The sequence below is a fragment of the Anabas testudineus genome, chromosome 5 (assembly GCF_900324465.2).
Source record: "Anabas testudineus chromosome 5, fAnaTes1.2, whole genome shotgun sequence".
Lineage (NCBI taxonomy): Eukaryota > Metazoa > Chordata > Actinopteri > Anabantiformes > Anabantidae > Anabas > Anabas testudineus.
In genome coordinates, this window is record NC_046614.1 from 7,666,086 (window position 1) to 7,688,868 (window position 22,783).

The window sequence follows — 22,783 nt, forward strand, 5'->3', positions numbered from 1 at the left end:
AGAGCTTTACTTTGTTTTTGTAATGCACTGTTAGTCCAGAGAGGGGCAGCAGACTATACCAGGCTCTGACTGTCCCCACCTTCAACACACTGAGTATTCATCTGGCAGCTGTTGCTATGGATACAGAGGCCACCCATTGCTATGATGCAAACCACATCGAATACAGAAACATAGGGGGTAGTGTTGAGCTCAGAGACAGGGATGCACAGATAGATAGACACACACACACAAACAAACACACACCTCTACTCTGTGAATATAAAAGACACCTCTCTACACATCTCTGCTCTCTGTTTTGAGACTTGGACTTCTTATTTAAAAAAGTTGCTCATCATAGTGTCAGTTGTTCAGCTGCTCTATTTAAGAGCTTGAAAGGACTTTTGTCGTTTGCATTTTACCTAGAATGATGTTTAGTTATCTGTGGTGTGGTGAAGTCATCTCTGCTATGGTCTGTAGACCTGACTAGTTGTTTAGTTACCAGTCAGCACCTTGATCTATGCTGAGCAAGCTTGGAAAAAAATAGGATCCATCATCACTTTAGTGATCAGATAGAGCTCTCTCTGTCTTTTTTCTCTGTGCCCTAATCATGATGACTTGGTTAAGGCCGATCAGTAATAATGAAGTATATTAACTGTATAAAGCTGCTGCTGGTAGAATTAATTAAATGGTGATTAGCCCTGATTAACTGATTAACTAGAGCCACTGCTCATTTAAGAGTTGATTACTTGAGGCGTGACTTTGGACAGTCTGTGTACAGTATGTATCATTGGTGAATTTACCTTGTAATAGGTTAGGTTTGAATGTCATGAATCATCTAGATTTTAAACCCCATTTTCTTTACTATATCCAACTTTATGCAAACGAAATTGAACAATAAACACCCCACTGAAGGAAGGCTTCAGTTCTAAATATAGTCTCAATGTGTCCCTTGATGTCAAAAAGACAGTTGAAGAGAGGAGAAAAAAAAAATTATTTGTTACCTTGTATGCCAGACTGTTTGTGTATTCTACATTGATACAACACTTACTGCCCAGCCAAACATGATAGTGCTGCCAAATCTGACTTGGCGAAGTGTTAAACAGGCTGGCACCCTGGCATATGACTGTGTTTTCTACTTTGCCACTTAGACTGTTGCTTTGTGTTAAGAGGGTGATTGTGTTTCCCATTGCCCAGTGTGCTGATTGAAGTTAGAATATTTCTTAGATGCCTCTGCATAATGACCTTTTCAAAGAGGTTTATTTATCACTGGGCAGACCGTGCATTGAAATCGGACCTGTAATTAGAACCTCGCTCACACCATGGTCATGCTATGGTGAGGCTTTAATGAGTCACACAGATGCTTTGAGCTAAATACTAAAGTTGGCATGCTAAAATGCTAACACTAACAAATTCTGCATTCTGAAATTACAGGAATTCTTCCGGTGAAATTGAGCAGCTGTAAGTATTTCGGGATTTTGGCCTGAACCCAGATCGTGTATTGACAGAATCACGCACTTTTTAGCACACACAACTGAGATTAATTTCAGACGCAGCAGTCAAACAAAGACATCTATGTTGCATAAATGTGGCCGTAGGTTTTGAATATCAAACAAGTTATTGAGTCTCTCTACTATGTAATGACTAGTCTGGAAGAAGAAGAAGAAGAAATCATCAGTGCCATTTCCAAATCAGCAAAAAATGGTCAAAAACATTTCCTTTCCCACTACAGCAGCTTATTGAGCAGGAGATCAAGTTTCAGTAATGTTTAGTTTTTCATTGCTGTGAATACAGATGTCAACTGCCAGCGGAGGGTCTGGCTGGTGCCATGTCTAGCTCTGCATGTCTGAGCAGGGCCTTGGCTGGCTGACCAGAGCTGAGGGGTGCAGGAGGGGGCTCAATGGGAGATGCCTGGAAAGTAGTGGAGCTTTTCACATTTCAGCTGTGTCTAAAAATCTTTTGATGTTTTGTCTGGCTTACTCTGATGTTCTCTTTCTGTACAACAGACTCTGCCTCTCTCTCCCTCACTCTCTTGCATAAACCTCTTCACCCTCACTTCCCTTCTGTCATGGATTGCGTGTCTCCTTCCCAAAAACCTTGCTTGATTTAGGGGGCTTATGGAAAATCTGTAACAGGTGGGTTGTGTTTGAAGGATATGTCTTTTCTAATTATCTGTTTGCAAAGGTATTTAGGTGGGTGGCCACTGGGCCAAATGTTCTGATATTTGCTGCCTGTGAGTCAAATTGAGTTTCGGTAATTGGTCAGTTAAATAATACACTACAAACCTGGACTGGTAACCTGTTGTTTTTGCATCAGAAATGTACTGCTTGATATTTGAACATGTTGGTAGGAAATAACGGGATTAAATAAAATCGTAATAAGGCACCAGAATGAAAACTACCTAGTTTCAGCTTTATAAGGGACAAGTATTAAAGTATATACTATAGTATTCTCCATTGTTTGCCTTAAATGCCAGCCAGGAGAAAGGGACGCTTTTATTGTTTTGGTCCCACATTTAGAACCATTATACCTATACTTCTAATTATACACTCATGAGCCACAACATTTTAACTACTGACAGATGAGGTGAATCTCATTAGAATGGCACATGCACAGTAAAGGGGCAAATTAGTCAGCAAGCAATACTCATGAAGTTGATATGTTGGAAAATGGACAAGAATAAGGACCTGAGCAGCTTTGACAATAGCCAGATTGTGATGGCTTCAAAGAAACAAAAAACAAATAGGTCTTTTGGATTCTTACAAGTATGCAGGGGCTGACAAAGGATAACATCATATAAGTGCATTAGTAACTTTGTTATGGCAGTAGTTTGTACCATCAGCAGGTCAGATAGTTGGCTTTAACACTGTGAGCTGAGCCTTTCAGGGTGGGCACAAGCAGCCAACTGTCTGGTGAGCCATAACAAAAAAGTTTCACATTAATTGGTGATCACTGCACTAAGGGAAGAAAATAGTCTGAGTTCAGTCTGATGAAGCACCTGTGGGATGTGGTGGAAAAAGAAGTCTGATCTATGACACCCGCACTTACAACTTTGGGGAATATGCTGTAAAAGTTTTGGTGCTAGATACCAGAAAAAAACAACCTTTAGCTTGTTTTGTCTGATTGGTGCACACAAAACACCAAAACAGAACAGGGCAGCACAGTAGGGTTGGGTTTATGGTGAAAACATAGTTGGCCATGATTTGGAGGAGCTGGTTAGCCACATTAAATAGTTAAATAGAGGTGAGTTCTGATCTGTTTGACCTTAACCTGTACATGAGATGGATGATTTGTTGCTGATTGAGCATTTACAAAATGGGAATATCTAAGCATAGCTGACGGTGTTTATGCTATCGCCAGACCAATCTCGACTTTATTTGGAGCCAACCAAAGAGTGAAATCCACACACTGTGGGTGTACTTAAGGAGAGTAGCCTGTAGTTCCTTTAAGTGATTGGCAAGACTGAGAATAGAGAAAAGAAATGTGGTTGAATGGTATTTGACCTCAAACCAGAATCAACACATTATATTGGGTAGCCGCAAAATGAGTTAACTCCCCAAGCTCATGCATACTTTGGTCCCAGCCAGCCGCTCAGCAAAGGCCAATGAAAAGCTAGTGGGCAGTTATCTTCTGCTTGTTGTGAGGGCATCAAGGACACTGCTCATATCGCATGTCAGCACTTGATGACTGCAAAATGCCCAGAAACAAAGTAACGACAGATGTGCTCTACCTACTTAATCACTGCATAAATAAGTGATTACTCTCTCTACCATCCACACTGTCCGGCCTTTATGGATGTCTTCTCATCTACATTAAAGCATTATTGTCTTATCAAGATAAACATATGAGAGAGGAAGGGAGTGGGGGGAATGACAGCATCTACATTACTAAACTAAAACCCATTGAGGTATGCTTGTCAGTGACACCTCAGTTAGCTGCACAACATCTGTCAATAACCTTTTTATTGATTTTTTTCACTGTTACAAATAATAAATAAGCATTTTGAAAGGTGTGGACATGTTTCAGACAAGAGCACACGAGGATGAGTATTAGGCCTTGTGTTGGCCTGAATGTTGGCTGGTGACCTGTTGTGAGGATTACAACACAGTGATATATCTGAATGGGAGCAGGTCAGGAGCAGAGTGTTTACCCACAGAAGGTGGAGTAAAGACGACCTTTTCTCTCAGACTTGGAATCGCCACATCGTCCATTGAAACTACTTAGGGTTAATCAAATAGCCATGGTCAAGGACTCTATTTAATCACTTAGATTGGCCTGGATTGGCAAAGGCTGTAATCACTTATGAGAAAGAACCTAAGAAAATTGACCTTTTCAAGACACAGAACAACTTCGTGTGCTATCATGGCAACTGTGAGGAATGAGTTAAGTAAAGAAAATAAAAAATGCTCTTTTCTTTTTAAATAATATTTCTAATATATAATATTTAGCCTTTATTTAATAGCACTAGAAACGCAGGCAGGAAAAGTGAGATGATATGACAGGGTATGAGAGGGTATAACAGACTTGGTCAGAACAGGGGATGTTGTGGTGTCATGTGGCGTGTGCTCTGTTAAGCTACCATAGCTCTTCTAAAAGAGTCCACTGTCAAGTGTTCAGAAACTTATGGACAAATATTGAGACCTTTCTTTATAAAAATGACATTCACTTTTTTACGTAAGGACGTAAAACCCGTCCTTTTGCATTTTTATTTTTATGTCTAGTATAGAAATATTGCCAGAAACATGAGCCCGCCAATTTCCAAACCATACCGAAACAATGCAATTATAATTATTAATATATCTAATATTTAATATATATATGAATGACAGGGTGACTGTGGCTCAGGAAGTAGAGCAGTCATTTACCAATCATGCTATCAGTGATTCAATGCCCAGCTCCTGCTGTCACATGTGTGCTTGGGCAAGATACTGAACCCCAAGTTGCCCCTGGTGAGCTCTGCCATGGGTTTTTGAGTGTGTGTGTGTTTGTGCTTGTATGTGCTTGTGTGTGCGACTGGGTGAATGAGAAGCAGTGTAAAAGCGTTTTGAGTACCAGTTAGGTAGAAAAGCTCTTTATAAGTGCAGTCCATTTACCATTTATAAAATCTGGGGTTCAAATAAAAATTAAATTTAAAAAGCAGTCGTATCATATCAGTGGGATGTGCCTGTAGTGCTTCAATTGTATTTTTATTGAACCTACAATCATTCTGCCAAACAGCGCAGAATGCTCTTCTGTAATAAGCTAACAATCTCAATCATCTTATTAAACACACACACACACACACACACACACACACACACACACACACACAAAAACAGGCAGACCCGCACACATGCACACAGTTTCCATGGAAACAGGATCCAGGGCTTTTTATGACTGGTTGTTTGCCCAAGACAACCAAAAAGGGTCTCAGCAGCCATGCAAAGATGGTAGATAAATCATTTGTATATTAAATGATGGGACGTGCAGGAATATAGAACGTGATAAGGTGCTAGTTGTTTCATGAACATGCAGATCACAGCATTGTCATATTCATTAGGTCAATTGGCTGAATTTTCCTTTTATTGTGACGGCACACAGGCTGTGTTTAACATCTTCACTCTGTAACTCGTGTTGTCCTACTGTTTGTGTTGTGTTTGCACGTGCATGTCATATGGACACTCACACGCACGCTGTTGGGCACTTTCCAGCCGTGCTGCCCTTCAGTAGCCTAATGTGTGTCTGAGGCCCAGATGGCATAGGGGTAGGGGGCCTGATTCGCGGTGTTAGGCACGGCGCTAGTAGTCTTAGTTTTGGCTAGCCCTAGCTGGTTTGAGAGGGAAGCTTGCAGCCAGCTGCCCCTCTGAGTGAAAATGGCAAGTGTACAATTCATGGCTATGGGCTCACTATTTAGTTATTTTGTTGTAGTAGAATAAACCTTTTTTCTTTTTGCGGAAGCCACGCTGTGTGGCCGTTTGACACTTGACCGACTTGAAGCGTAAAAGTGTTTTCCCTTTCCTCTTGTGTTGTTCCTTTGTCTGCCAGCCTTGTTTTTGCTTCCCTTATTTATGATGCAGTTACCATGTGTTTTCCTGCTTTTGTTCACAATGACAGGAAGCAAGCTGAACAAGGACCTGAAGCACTATCTAAGCCAGCGCTTCCAGAAGTCCTCACCCGACCACGAACTGCAGCAGACCATCCGAGACAACCTCTACCGTCACGCAGTGCCTTGTGAGTGCCATATACCTGGTTCTGTCATTTCATTTCCATTCCCATGGTTGTCATGCTTTGTTCCAATGTAACTCCAAGGACTGTCATTTATGTTGTGAGCATTCAGATTAAAAAGAAAGGAAAAACTTAAGCTAGGCCAGGTCTTATCAAGCTCTAGTCTTAGATTCAGGCATCATCAGTTTTAGATCCCTGTGACTGCCTCACACAGACTCCACATACTTTGTTGTAATTAGGCCTGATTATTTCGGTCCAATCTTAGCAGGGTTCCATTTGCCTTTTGACTAATGTGTGCTGTGCAGTCAGCCAGAATGATTAAATCACATCCTCCTTGGATCTAACCTCAAGTTATGAGTTGATCGGTTTTATCTCTTATGATCCTTTTTCATCCCAAAATGCACTTTTTCATCTGCCTCCCAAGCTGATAACAAGCATTGTGTTGACACAAAGTCAGCCAGCCTCCACCTTCCATTTATTCACTCAGCACATCGTTTGCTTTACTATATTGTCTGATCAGTTAGAAGAAAAAAATTAGTTGACTCCACAGTAAGTAGGCTGGTAGTATCTCATGTCCTGGGGATCCATAGCACCATTAATTACACTGTAGATGCTGTGGCTTCATCCAGGTCCTTCCTGTATCACTGACCAGCGTCTCCTTTTCCAGAGCTGGCTGTGTAATCCAGGAATACAGACTTGTTTCTGACAAGAATGCATAAGAATTTGTAATGTTGCATGTTTCTCTTGAACTTGCTGCTGCTGCTCAAAAGCTGAAATATGTGTTTTATTCATCACAGCTATTAAAAAACATCCCATGAAGATAACATCGGTGCTAAGGATGTAGAATTGTTAATTCCACGCGGTAATTGCATTAATGTCATAATTGCAGAGTGATAAATGTGATAACTGTGCAACTCCCCCTGTGCAGAGAATAGATAGAACACTAAGAAAGAAGTTGAACCACGCTTTCTGCTCCCAATTTTGTATATAATATTAATATCAACTGTATAGACTAATCAGAGCCAGGAACATCATTGTATATTGCATCAACTTCTTATTTACACTTACAAAAAACAAATTCAATATTTTCAACTTAGATGCGGTAGGCTCATATCAGTAGTATCTAAATGAAACCATTGTATCAAAAATGTCACACATTTTCATCAGGGATTCAGATTTCAGTCCAGAATTCTGTACTTTTTGCTGCTTTCATTCTATCCAATATAATTTGGAGCATTCAATTGCAAACATAACTTTAAATAACTTTGTTCTCTGTAATTACAGCTTTGATGATGGAACAAATAAAAAGTAGTGTGCTGAATTTTTGCTTTGCAGTAACTTGAAAGGGAACTTTTTATTTTCCCCAGAACCATGCTTTTCCCTTAATGGTTCTCTTCAGTAGGGTTTTCAATTAGTTTATTCGTGGCCCTCTCACACAAATTACTATCTGTATTCAGGATCCCTGTTTAAGGGACTTTATCTGCATTACCTCCACTACCATATGTCAGCCAGACACTGGTGGAGGGTGGGGGTTTGGCAATAATGGCCATTTTAATCACTGAGTGGTCTATGGCACACTAGTAAAAACCCTGTTGTTGTTAGCAGTAAACAACGCATGAAGGTGCTCCCCACACCATATGTTTTATTGGACTATAAACTGTTGTTGTTATGCACTTGTACAGAGGCACAAGACTCTCATTGGAATATTAAATTTATAAATCTTTTGCCACTGCTTATTTTTTGTGTCTGCATTATGTGGTGGTTGGGGGAAATTACAGTGCATGCAGACATCGGTAAATACTCCCTTTTACCTTTACACTTGGACTGGACTGGAATGGACTGCTTTGGCATTTGATTGTGAGAGGTCAGAGTGCATCCATGTTGACGTATGTCCAAAGGTTGTTCAAAACACTGTCCATGTGCATGTGTAGGTGTGATTAATGCACAGCAAGCAGGTGGATAAACAGATGGAGAAGTGAGTCTGTGGATGTTGGGGCTTCTCTTACCTCGAAATCCTGTGAAATGGTAACTCCTTCCAGCCAACCTTTCTACCAATTTATGTCCTACTTTTGACAATATTATGAAAAACCTACTCTACAAAACGTCTATTAAAATAACTATAATTATATATATATATATATATATATATATATATATATATATATATATATATATATATATATATAAATTATGATCAAAATATCTAATTCCAAGAACATCTTATAAATATAAAATTGGCAAATAATGTAACAGTTACATACAGTAATGGAAAACAAAAGCGCTTGTCTCTACTAACTTAGCAAGGTTGGCTGTGATTCATAACTTCTTTAGCTGCTTCTTTTCACCAGACAGCCATGAGCTTCACTAAAAAGTGTGGAGGTTCCTGCTATCCCTTTCACACTGGTGACCTAAACAACCATCAGGAGTCACAAGAGTAGCAATAAGGGCACGATCCTTCCCTGGCTTTCCACCGATGAGCACTGCCAACTGTGTTTGTTGGAGTGCCATCCCGTTTGCACCACAGTAGGGATTGAACACAGTCCACTGTGGTGGTGAGCGAGTGTTTGCTCTGTGCCAACAAAAACAAACATATTTTAGTCTTTACAAGTCATCCAACACTTTTGAGAGCCATTTCCATTTCTGTTCTGTGAGGTAAAGCTATGCAGAGCGCATGAGGTGTTTCCAATGTTTTGGCTACCATATTAATATAGCGTACTCCAACTTCACCACCCACTATGGCCTCAATAATAAACATATAGTAGATTTATCACATTTCTGATAGTTTTAACAAAAACTGAGAAATGCTGCCCTTGCAAAACAAGTAAAATTCACAGCAGAGCTGCTGTATTGGGTTGTGAGTCTAGATACATTTAGAAATTGCAAGTAGTAAAGTAGCAGGTAGTTGAATAAATAACAAACACAATATAAAACTGCCACGGAGTTTAAGTAAGTTGCTATAAACACAAACTGCTCTCTCCAGTCACATTTCCACAAAGTCAGTTGTTCCCAAAACCCTGTTAAAAATGCGAAGCCACAGCTCTCCCACCCTCCCCCATCTGCTAAGGCGTCCGTCAGCTTCCCCTGTGGTCACCCCATCCCCGCGCTCAGCATTCCCAATCTCCCATTATCCCCTCCAACCCTCCAACCCCTCTATCCTCTCATTCCTGCCCACCCCCCCAAGTCATGACACCGCTGCCTCATGCTCTCACTGCCGCCGCTGCTGCTTTCTTTCTGTATCTAAAACGCTCTACCTCTCTCATTTCTCCTGCCAGTTGATCGGAGCAATAGCAAGAAGAAGAGAGGATTGCTGTATTTGGTTTCTTGCTGATTTTAAAGCTCAGCATTCTGCATCAGCGAGCTTTGAAAGGGGAGTTCAGGTCTCTCCTACTCCAAGGCAAGTAGCAGTGTGGTCTGCTGTGGTTGTTGTGATACTGGCAGTTTGCTGTTGGCTTCTCAGATGAGAAAGGTTTGCAGAGGCTTGCGTTCACGTGTGTCTGTGAGTGTGTGATGAATTGCGGGGCTAGCAGCACAGATGATCTGACAACCCGTATAGAGGCTAAGAGGACGACTCGAAGGGAGGTGGGGGCTGAAGCCATGGGGATGGGGGTGGGGTGGAGTTTGGGTGTGCGAGGGGGGCTGGAGAAGAGAAAGAGAGGGCGAATGGAAAGATGCAAACACATTCAAATCAGTGCTGGCTCTAGCTAGCCATTCAAGCTAACATAAACACATAACGAGCCATGGTTAAATCAGACTTCGCAGTGCAGCCCGATACGTGACTGTTTCTGCTGAGTGTGTCTACAGCATGTCTGCTGTTGGTTTGGCAAGGTTACCGATTGCATCCACAGATGCAATCACACTGTGCCACCTCAACCAAAGCACCGCAGTACGCCAGTGCTAAATAGCAGAAGGTGCTAAATCAAGGAAAGGCGATGGAAGGTGGAGGGAATATTGACAAGTGAACTTCCAACTCCTTTGGCTTTGACCTGTGAGCAGATCTGTGTCAGTCAGCTACACTGTGTGTGTCCACAGTTTGACATGTTGTTTTTGTCAAGGCTAGTGAAACACATTTTGGCATGCCCAGTGTCAGATCATTCATTCTTCAGGATCTGATGATGATTCTTCACAATTTAATTTAATGTTTAATTATACCTCCTATAATATTGTGTGTATGGTTCCTCTCCAGAAATGTAATGCTTCCTGGTTTTAAACTGAGTAGACTGTATTAACCTTTCAATATTTGAGATCCTTCCCTTAGAAATACATTTAAAATTCTTTTGGAACCATTGTAGAGGGGGCTATTGGCCACAACACTATACCCGTATCAATCTGATTACATTTGGAGTAGGGTCTCCCAGCATGCTGCAGGTAGATCAGACAGGGGGTGTGAAGAAAATAATAGGAGCTGAATTGATGCTGGCGGGGAGGTTTATTGTATCACTAACACCATTAACAGGAGTCAAAGGAATGTTGTCAAACAGTGAATGAATGATAGGGGGAGTCCACCAGATTCATAGCCCCCAGCTGTCACACACAGACACACAGACACAGGCACCCACTCAATCACTGACACTGTTGCACACACATGCAGAATAAAAAAGAAAGTTTTTTTTTCTCACTTTAGGCTACTAGAGGTAGTACAAGGTGCTTTTTGGAAATGTGAATGCTTATGTGTGTGTGTGATTCTCCTTGTTTGTAGTTACATGGAAATACTTTACCATTTGCAGATGTTCCAGCTCATACGGTTTTCCAATCAGAAAACATGCGATAAAAATACATCTTAGAGTAACCAAGTTAACGTTTTACAGTGTGAGTCTCCTGCCTGGTGCTCTTAGTGATAGTATAAAGTATGGATCTCGGGCACAGTTAAGGGGAATCTGACAGAGAATTGCATGATCTTTGACCCCACTCCCTTTTACACTTTTTCACTGCTCTTCCCAACCCCCTCCACTGACCAACATAAAAGTCAATCCTAGGTTTTGCCAGTGGGCCAATTTTCTCTCAGCATTATAGGTTTTTTTTTGTTTGTTTGTTTTTTTGGCTGTTTTTACATTTTTCATGTTGTAGCTTGAATCTCATAAGAATCCTAAGATTCAATCTGCTTCTTTTGGGGTTCGTCCAGATTTGACTCATTTCTATTGATATCATGTGTTAATATTTCTTAAATAGTTTCACTACAGTTGTAACAACTAATTTTTGTTGATTCTGCAGTTGTTCTTAATTTCAAGCTAATTCTGTTGAACATAAGTTTATACAGCTACAGCCTCACTCTACTCCACGCTTCCCAGCCTTACCAGCTCTTGTCCAAGCTCACTCTTTTTCAGAACCTCAACATTGCCTTTAAGTTTCTTCCCCTGACTCCAGTTCTCTTCACACACTGGACACGGATGACTTGTTTAGAACTAGTTAAACACCCAGAGGAAAATATCTGTGTGTGAGGACATCAGTGTCTGGGGAAGAGAAAAGAACAGAGGTGTAGGGGAGAGGGAAAAAAAAGCTGATTGGATCTGTGAGAACAAGAAAGAATAGGGGTGAATAGTCAAGAGAAGGGGAGGGAGCGCGAGTGAGCGAGAGCAAGAGGGGGAGGTGGGTGGGTGCATGTGAGCGCCTGTGAGATGGGAGACAGCGGGGCTCAGTCAGTGAGCGAGAAAGAGAGAGAGGGAGACAGAAGCTTGCATTGGTGTGTGTGGGTATGAGACAGAGCACATTATAAGGCAATGTGTGGATGCTGCTTAGCTTAGCTCCCATTAGCTTAGCATCATAAAGCCAAAGCTGGACAGAGGACAGACGCACGGGAGAAGGAAGGGGAGGGTGAAAAGGAGAAGGAACTGTGAATCTGCTCTGGTTTTACTTCCACTCATCCGCACCTGATTGGATTTTTTTTCCTTCCCTCTGTCTCCTGTCGACGTGGTGTTGTTCTGTGGAGTGTAAGGAGAAGAAGCCCTCCTCACAAGCACCCTGAATGAGGTATTCTGTTTTTTGTGTTTTCATTTGGAGAAGGAGCACTATGGTTTGATGTGATTTAATGGTTGGGGGTTGGGAGGGAGAGAGATGGAGAGACAGGCGGTGAGGATGGCTGTGCATCAGGCGGAAGGCATCAGGAGCAGACCGAGGGAGTCGGAGCCACATCGCTGGCAGTAATGGAGGCTGATGTGTTGTGGTCAAACGGAAGCTGTGTGTGTCTGTGTCTGTCTGTCTGAGGTTTGCGTGCGTCTGTGCGTTTGTCTGTATCCCGGTTCGATGCCTGTGTGTGTACAAAGTGTCACTTCCGTGTGTGTATGTACAGTATGTGTGTTTCTGGTGGATGCACTCCAGTTCTGCAATGGTATTAAAGCTATGTGATCTTGTTGACATGCTTTATCACATTGGAAGCCATTACCTCCAGCGGCAAACTGCTGTCTGTCTGTATGTCTGGAGCATCCAAGATGCTATGGTTAGCCTGTACCACTCCTTTATCCTCCCTCTCTCTTTCTCTCCTTTCTCAGTCCATCTCTTGTCTGGTTTAGCCCCCCCTCATCTCGATCCATCCATCATCACTGCCTCCCCACCCCTCTAAAAGGATCATTTTAAAGCCTTGCTTTTTCACTTCTGTGTTGCTGTAGGTAGAGGCTAGCCCATCATGCTTTTTTCTGGGTGGAATAAAAAGACAAAGGCCGGCTGTGACTGTGTGCGGGGGGCATTTTCAGGCAGCTTTCTGGCTGATTTAGCTTCACACTACTCTACTGGCCCTTCAGCTTTTTTGTTACTTATTCTAATCTCTCTCTTTCCCTCATTCCTTCCCTTCCTCCTCAGACACCCACCCAAACATCCAGCTGTAGGGGAATCATGTTTAGCATAAAATGTACGACACAGGTCCACAGAAAGGCCTGTTTTTCTCCTATTGTCGTGTAGCATTTTGTGTAATTGTCATCTCTTCATTGTGTGCATCTTTAAACTAGCCAGAGCAGTGAATACACCCTTCCTGGTGGAAGACAATCCATCTGTGTCGGTCATTGAAAAGCCATAGCATAATTCATTCACTCTTCATTAATTAATTCCATCAGGAGACCCCTTAAGATGTTTGGGGTTTGAGAGAATCAGGCTGGACAATGGACTGAAACACTGCCTCCTAAGAAAGTTTGAAAACAAAACAAAATAAAGGTAGCCTGATCATAGCCAGGAATTTAAGTACTGAAAATGCTGGAATCTGTGGCCTGTGCTTTTGGTTGGATTAACCCTTTACTGGGACAGATGGCTTCATCCCCCTGCCGAGATCACAGTCCCCAGTCAGCCCGTCACCCCTCCTGCGTGTGTGTGTGTGTGCGTGAGTGTTTCACCCAAAAAGAAAAAAAAAAGCATACTGGCAGGCTGGCTGGCCAAGATGGGTGATGGATCTGTTTTGGTTTTGGAATATGATGACAGCCTGCTTTCCCTCCCCTTGTGTTTGTGTGTGTGTGCGTGCATGTACGTACTGTAGCGTGTGTCTTGAAAGTTATCCATGAGGAAATTCCTCTGTATCTACTTGGAAAATGTGGACTAGTTGGCTAGCCTTACAAAAGAGCATGTTTATTGTGGAGATTTAGAGAAATGCTTCTGTAATAGCTTCTGCACAACAGTTGGGTCTGTGAATAACGCCAGATTTTCAAGACACGGCAAATATATATATGTTACTTCTATGATTATCCACCAGCTACATACTGTATTTTTTATAATATATATTTATTGTGGGAAGGCAGATGCTACAGCAAAACCCATCATGATCAACAAACGTGGTCAGTCAGAAAAAACATCTCTACAAGACTACAGTTCATGATGTGTAATTACATGGTATTTACCCATTCTGATTCTGCTGTCTGCATTCTTTGCTGTCTAATTCAGCCAGTGGTTTTCTGGCTAAAACATGTTAGCTAATGTTAGCGCCAAGCTGAAATTTTAGTATGTGCTGTAACCATTGGGCTACCAATGGCGTTCCAGCACTGGCAACGTTAGGTTCATACATAGATTTAAATGCTACTGCTGTAAGAAAGGTGACCATCAAGCTGTACCATAAGACATTATTGATCGGTCTAGGGCTGTAATTGGTGTCTTGTCAGGTCTAAAAAGAGCCTGGAAAATGTAACATTCTCCCAAGTGTCCATTTCATTTACTCCAATCACTTAAATATAATGAGTAGGATATTCTGAGCTGTAAAGTCACCAGATTTCCTGAATGCAATTTGGTCTTAATCTGTAGAACCTCATCTCTGGTAATCCTGCCCCCTGCTTCAAAAAGTGCCAAAAATCTAAAACTGCAAAAATTAAGATCAGAAACTGCACAAAATCTAATATAAATGTGAAAATTGGTGTTTATGAAATTATGAATACCTTTAGTTTACAAGTTTTTCTTTCAAATCAACTACACATATGGCCTCCATTCAACGCCATGTTCATTGTCTTTCTCATTTGGTTTGTTGGAGCCCCTGGTTATTTAAGTAGGTTTGGCAGCCTGGAAGAATAAGGCAGGAGTTATTTGGTAGACTTTTGGATTACATGACATCATCAACATTAGAGCAGCAAAATGGAGTTGGGGCTTCTGGCTTGAAGAAAAACCACAGTTGTCTTCTATTCAAACCAAAAGAAGGAACAGTTTTGCTCGGCCACACAGGCAGTTGTCAGAACTGCCAGATATTCTGGAGACAGAAAACAAAAATGAGCAGATGAGAGGGTGGATGGAGGAGTCTGTGGTATTAACTTTATTAATATTCATACATAGAGTAGATGAGTCATGGCGTAAAGATTAAAAGACGGCAATTCCTGCTGTGGGAGATTTGAAAAACCAAAACTACTGAGTAGGCCAGAAAAAGACACAACAAACAAAACAGAAAGGAAAGAATGAAGTGGAGGGGAGGGAAGCAGAGGTAGTGAGTACCGCTCCTGTGCTGTCCGCTGGGTCATCCTCATGAAAACTTTAATCAAGCTTTGCAGGACACAACTTCTTCTTTAACCAATCACATGCATTTAACCCTGCACCTAATATTTTTTAAATAACTTGTTATATGCACTGAAGAAAAAAAAAAAAAAAAAACAATCACCAAAGTTTGAGAGTACATTGTTTTATGTAAGTTGCAAACTAATTTATATTCACTCTTTCAAATAACTCCTGTCCTGAATGACCTGAATGCCAGCACACAAGCTGAATAAGAATAGCTGGGCCTATTAATAGAACAATTATGATAATGAATCATTGCCAAACACATTTATGTGGGCCTACTTCTTACTCATGACACTGATCAGTTCACCATGAGCAATATGTTGATCATCTTTTTTTCCTTGTTTTCTGTACTTGCTAAATTCATTCCTGCATTTTGAATTGCCCAAGAGATGAACCCTCAAACCCTCTGAATTATAGGTGTTTTCCACCTTAGTGTGCATGTTTTTTCTCTGAACCCTCTGACTTTTGAAGACAATTTGTAACTAGGTCATACTGAAGTCTGTGAATCCGTGTAGTGTGGGCATACGCCAAAGACTTGTTTCGAGTGGAAAGATGGATTGTGATTGTGGAAATGTGTCTTTTGATTATTTGGTTTTTGAGACCAAAGTGAAATTATTTTTCTTCTGGGTTTCAGTGTGTTTGAAGTTTTCATGTTATTATCTTATTCTGTTCAGCTAATGTCTTCTATTAAAAACAACTCCTAAATGTCCTAGGGTAGGTGTGTTTTCTTTAGAGCCTGACTAACTTGTTTGGTCATGTCACTTTATGTTAAGTAGATCTAGGTTTAATTGGCTCGGTGAGAAAGCACAGTGTAACTAATGTCTAATAGTCCACCATGAAGAATACATTTTGTGTCATTTGCTATTAGATTCTGAAGGAGTGATACACATATAACCTGTCATAAATAGATTTTTACTGGATGAATGCTGTAAGTCCCTCCTTATTTAGCCCATATAAATAGCTCAGTATTGCCAAATATAACCAAATAGTGTGACATCCAGGATATGTGTATTCCTTTCAGCCATGTTTGCAGATACTATTTGTGTTACTTCAATTTTACGTTTCAGAATATATCCTCTTCTCACCTCAACCCCACCCTCAGGGCCTCGTCCAAGTTCCTTAGGCAGATCAACACATCTGCTGTTAAGGGTGGAGATATCTTACAGTGACACTCCCCTGAATGTAGGAGCCCTGGGATCAGAACGAAGTCCGCCTCCTACTTTGACCAACAACCCATAAGTCTGCAAGTGTTTTTAGTATTCAAGTACTACTTTAGACGTCATATTTTTCATCATCTTAGAAGAATTCATCAAGGAAAACAAACACTTCAAACTGCTTTAATCAAGATGTCTTTTAATGATTCTTTAATCCAAGAAGAGAGCTATATACATTTTCTTTGCTGTACGTTTTTTAACTAAATATTGTGATTGTGGATTTAATTTTTACAGTTTGGACAGTGACATTGAAGGACATTTGGACACTTTCATTGTATGGAAGATATCTTTTTTTTACTTGCTATAACCAGCGAGTCATGTTTACTCTTTTTTGTCTAAAGCTCTGTGGCTGTTTTGGAATCAGCAAAAAGAGAAGAAAACCTGGTACAAATATGAGAGAAGTATTTGAGTCTGGGGCACTTTTGTCTTTTAATTTTAAGAAAACGGTGAGATTTAAGCAAGATGAAGACACATTTATGAAAAATGCCATACTATGCAAACAAACTGAAACTAAAGACGATGTCAAGCAAGATCCCTCCTCCGCTCCCAGCCATGAACCCAAAGTCATCCAAGGAGTGAAGCCCAACGTTGTCCTTGTGGAGGGAATTAAATGTAGGTCACAGCTAAAATGCAAGGCCAGGCCTGGGGGATATGTGAGCCCAGGGTGCACTCTTGCTCTGGGGCTATGCAAGCGTAGGAAATAAACAGATTTTTCATACATGGTTATTTTTAGAAGCTGGGTTGTGGCGTGCCTGCACTGCTTCCTTTTACATTTTTCATATATTTTGATGCCATTGTGTTAAAAGAAGAGGGCTAAATTTATAACCTTGTGCTTTCCTCTGTCATTTAAATATAGCTGTTGCTAAGATGAGCAATGTTCCTCTCCCCTGCTAGCATTTCTGGCTTGCTGTACATAGTACATTATTGAACATGGTTGAAGTGATAATAATTTACCTCTCAGTCTTTTGTCATGTCAAGGCAGATGCCCTAGTATAATATACTTGAAGAATTTGGTAATTTTGGTACTTCTTATTATGTCATTGTACTTTTAGATTTAATCCTGGTGTCATCCTCTGCCTTCATACATGTCAGTAACCGTGGTCTGAGTGCATTATGCCACTAGAAGGGCAGTCCCTTCCTTAAAATACTTTGCCATCAATTAAATATAGATGAGGAGCTTGGATTTGTCTGCTAGTGAGCATTAGCCTAGTTGAAGAGAGACGGGGTAAACATCAGCTAAAGAGGTGACGCATGAATAAAAGACGAAAATAAGTGTGCTTTTATGTAAAGTTTTAAAAGGACATGGTTAGTATCACAATAAAAGTAAAAATTAAAATAATGCCATTTGTTAGCCGTGTCCTCCTTAAACCAAGACATGAAACTTGAACACCAGAGTTCAGTCAAGATGATGGGGAGATGATGGGAAGATGACAGGCGGAGGACAGGTGACAGGGATATTGATCCTTTGTTACCTGAGTGACAGTTTTGACAAACGGGGAAGGCCAAGGTCACAGCAAGGGTTGTGACAAGTCACCGTCTTGTATCGATTGTGGTTTGAAAGACATCTTAGTGTAACAGGATGCTCACTGTAGTGGATGAGCCTAATTCTGAGACACTGTGTGGAGGAAGAACATTATGATTGGCAGTGCCACGGTCACAGTGGTGGCAAAGTGGTTACTGTTTCCTTCAAAAATTGTTATATAGCTGTCACAAGAAAGCTGCGTTTCATGGGAATCCTAACATGTGATTTAGGATTTGCTTATTAAATATCCACTTAGTGTATTTATTAGTGGATTAAAGTTGTGTGTTTATCTAAAGTATTAGCAAAACATCTAGGGCAAGTAATCCACAGATTATTTTGTCAATTAAATGTTTAGTCTATAAAGTTTCAGAAAATAGTGGAAATGGCTGTTTTAATTTACCCCAGCCCAGTAAGAGGGATTTAGATGTAATTATATTATTTTGTTCGACCATATGTCCAAAACTCCCAGATATGGAATGGAAAGTCCACAGGAAACAACCATACTTTCTAAATACTAACAGAAGTGCGTGGTGACTTCATTGAAATAAGTGCTACTGCACATCACAGTGAGCCGTTTGATTAAATGTACTGATAATATCACTCAAAGGAGCTTTGAATTAAATATATTTGTGGTAGTGTAATACCTTGGGCTAAGAAGCCGTTTCATTTGTCCAGGCTACCAGTGCTTTAGATGAAGAAGAAAACTATACAAAACTTTGCTCACAATCAGTGGTTACTTTTGCTGCTCAGGTATATGGTGGCTAAGACTGAGATGTCAGGAAGTGAAGAGAGGGGATTCAGCTAAACAACACTGACAAAATGTTTTAACTTTTTAAAGTTTCTTTTTTGTACTTGCCTGTATAATAGGAGTGTAGACTAGTGTTGACATTTTCAGTAATAGAAGATAATGGTGTTGGTTAAAGGAACTGAGTTGTACTTCTAAATGTTAAATATTGCCCAATATTTCTTGACACAGTCAGAACAATGTCTTTATTTCTTTAGCAAAGGAAGCAGCTCAGAGCTTTCACCTGCCTTTGCCATTTATTTGGCTTTAAACAATAACTTTCACAAACCCAACCAATTTATTCAGAGGAGAAACTCAGGTGATCACATTCTTCGGTGTTTATGTAAGCTTCTATGTCATCACTTTCTCCATTTGCTCAGGCAAATCCTTTAGTTTTGCGTCTCCAGTGACACTTTAGGATGCATTAGTGCAGAACCGGAGAAGACCAGTGCAAATTATTTCTTTGGTATAAAAGTAGAGTCACATTGGCAATTCAGAAGTAAATTGGCTTATTGTCCTTAGATTTATATGAATCTGCATCTCACTAGAGGAAACATATTTTTTGTAGGCAATGGTAAATGAATGTGTAAAAGAGATGTGCCAGGTAAAATCTATGTACACCCATCTGAATAAATGCAAGCATGATGTTGAAACATATACATTGTTTCTGCAACTTCCACAGGAAGTATGAAGTGGGACTCAGTTATTTTATCCCTTTGTTCATTTAGTTAAAGGGGTTGATTTGGAGGTCAATGAGTTCAGAAGCTTAACAGTTTGAGGATCCTTGTTGCCGTTTTCTTTTCAGTTAAGGTAGCTGAATGATTGGAGGTCAAAGGTAACAGCAGCCGTGTATATTTGGACAGTGAGTGTGTCCACTTTCTGTGGTGCCTCTGTAGAATATCGGTAGAACAAGTTGGATGTCTTGCCTCGGCTACTGCAGGAAGTTGTGCTTTTTAGGCAAAGTGAGGGTGGACTTTTATTGAAGTCCACTGTCATCTTGTTTGTTTTATATCAGAGACAATTCTTTGGACCAGTCCACTAGCTCCCTCTACCACCACGGCCGATAAGGTTTGGTGACGCTGACATGACTGGGGACTTCCCAGCTGAAGTTAGAAAAATACAGTTTATTTAATGGAGTGTTAAGATCTACCTGGGAATGGTTCCAAGGAATGACAGTATTAAAAGCAGAGCTCAAGTCACTGAAGAAAATCCTGGTGTTTTTTTATTTTTATTTTTTTGAAGTGTGTCAAGATGGTGTAATGCAAATTTGGAGAGAAGGTCAACTAATCCCAAAACAATTCATGATGACATCTATGAGAGGCACCAACAATTAATTGATAGTGGAAGCATTTGATGCAGTATTGAATACCAAATATTAAATGCACTCAGAACGTGATCATCTCATATGTGGGTTAAAATGCATAAAGTCTTAATAACATATTATACAGGCATATATAGGCATATTTATACAGAACACCTCAAATTTAATTACCCCATGGGGACAAATAAAGATTCTCACAGATTTAAATTGAATTGAATTGTTAGTAAGACAAATAATAATACATTACAAAAGGTTGGAGCTGTGCTGTGACGCAGCATTACCCAGCAGCGCGTTGGTGGTTTTAACCATTTAGAAATATTCTTGCAAGTCTATGAGTCATACGATGTAGAATCCCCTAAAGTGTGTACTCAAGTTGCCATGCTATGGTTATGTGGCCAGATGTTGAATGAATGTCTAACTTAATATTAATCTGGGCTAAATAACTGTAGATACAGTGAAGAAGCTCTTAACTCTAAGTTGCTGTCCTCATTGTGGGTCTTTTATCCGGTCACAATAGGTGGTTCATAGCAAAGATAGTACAGTGCTCCCAATGTGGCTGTTATGGTAATGAAAGTGTGTGTGTGTGTGTGTGTGTGTGTGTGTGTGTGTGTGTGCTGGGGGGAAATGGGTGCATAAAGCTCCATTAAGTGATTACTCCTGTTTAGCCCCAGACCATACCATTTGGTGACCATGCACCTCCTCCCATTGTCAGTGTGTGTGTGCTCGATTTTTGGGGTTTGGACAGCTGCTGATGATAACAAAAGGTGTTTCCTTTCCACCTCTTTTAAACAATTACAAGCTTAAGCAAGTGTGGAAGAGTCTGTCTAGCAAATCTCACGCCTAAACCAATAATACGTCTGTGTGACTGCTGGTGTATGAGTCGACCTTCTGCTGGAATGACAGAGGGAAAAGGTGGCTCAGCAATATGCCCTGTGCCATTGGTGTGAAGAGACAGACAAAAGGATAGAAGGAGGGAATAAGTAACAGGATGTGTTTACATACAAAAATGCAAAAATCCTGGCATATATAAAAAAAATGTTATCTTTCGTTCCGTAGTTACACTCTGCCTCCTGCTCATCTATAGGGGCTCAACTGATGTAATTACACCTGCACTGACAACATAAACCTCTACAATAAAGCCTTTAAACAAGCACTGCATTTGTTAGAAAGCTGTTTAGAAAGATTCAAGGAAATGCAATGTACATCCATTACAAAATAAATAGCCTTTAATTTCATTGTCTATGGTTGATTAGCCAATAGCAACTCTCATGCTTTGTGTGTGTGTGTGTGTGTGTGTGTGTGTACACATATGTAGGCTAAGTGCTCTACCTGCTTGACAGTCGTTTACATGCACTCAAGTAACCTAGTTACTGGAAATCCAAGTATACATGCAGCAAAAGAGTAATCCGATTTCTCCTCTGCCCTGAGCTGATTTTTGGATCCATACATTTATGCTGTTTGGAGACAGAAAAGATACCTACCTACCGCTTTTTCCTCCATTCTCTCTCTCTCTCTCTTTGCTTTTATTTTTTTTAGAATTGATACATGTATTGGGGAGGTGGGAGGATATGAGAGAGAGACATACAGTGAGATATACAGAGCTCCTATTTATAGCAAAAAATGTACTGAAAACAAATGCACAGTGAAAAGTGACTTATTTAGATGTCGAACGGGGAGCTTTGTGTTAGTTTCAGTTTTATTTTAATTTCGGGTGGACGTGATTTAAATACGACTGTGTTGCTCCGTGCAATGATCTCTCCTTTCATTCAGCTGCATTTCCCAGCTGATAGTAGTAGAGTGGTGAGAGCCTGCAGCCTTTGTTATGCGCATGCGCTCTTGCAGAAAGCTGATTAGAAACCTAGTTACGCGTTTACATGACAGAGTAATTGGTGATCTCCAGGAGAAATCTATCTTAGCAAATCACGTCTCTCTAATCCCCTACCCTGATTATTGTAACCAGGTTTCCTGTTTACATGACACCTAAGAAATCAGCTTTCTGGAGAAGGCAGACTGTAACCATCTTACTTGAGTGCGTGTAAATGCCCTAAATGTATTATCTACCTAGCAGGCCTGTGAATGTGTGTACTGAAGGAAAATATGTCAGACAAAAGAATCCATGAAGAACAGTGGGCAGAAGTTGTATACTGTTGTCTGAGCCTTATATAAAATCAATGTACAAAACAAAAAAATCTAAATTCCAAATTATCTCAGAACACTTAATAGTATTCTGAGAAAAGTATATGTCCCACTCTTATTTTACGTGTGCATGCATTATTTATGCTTTCTCATATGAGCCAGACCTTTGAGCCATGCCTCTGTGTACTCCATATTTCTGTTACAGAATTGAAAAGGGATTTAAGAACTCGTATGAGACCATGTAGAGGACTGCTTGTGCCCATATCTCACTTATCTTTTCTGGGTTGTCCCCAACAACAGCTGAAATCCGCTGGCATGATGCATTATAAAATAGAAATTACCTTAATTTTTCTTTCTTGCCTGTTTTTTTTGTAAAAACGCAATCCCGTACACACATCAAGCCACAGTAAATGTACAGTTTTTAGGGCATGCGTGCATGTGTTTTGCTGCAGCAGTTGTAGCTCTGAAATCTCACTGCCACAGTACGATTGCCAATATTTCAACACTTACTTCCTTGATCATCTTCTTGAAATGCTAATGTGTTTTTAGCATTTCGCCCACCCACTCTTCTCAGCTGGTGAAGATGCTGAAGCCGTTAAGCCACAAGCCAGCCAGCACTAGACGAACACAGCAAATCTCCAAGGCTTCATTGTATGTGCCAGTAGCTGGATTATGCTAAC

At 40.5% G+C, this 22,783-nt stretch overlaps 1 protein-coding gene across 4 annotated transcripts in view; it reads left to right on the forward strand.

Moving 5' to 3' along the window:
* magi1b (membrane associated guanylate kinase, WW and PDZ domain containing 1b) overlaps nucleotides 1–22,783 on the forward strand; it is a 114,149-nt gene that overhangs the window by 43,982 nt on the left and 47,384 nt on the right. For all 4 annotated transcript variants that reach the window (XM_026346800.1, XM_026346799.1, XM_026346796.1 and 1 more), the window contains exon 2: nucleotides 6,070–6,186. In XM_026346800.1, the coding sequence (XP_026202585.1) occupies nucleotides 6,070–6,186 (117 nt within the window). The remainder of the gene's footprint in view (nucleotides 1–6,069; nucleotides 6,187–22,783) is intronic.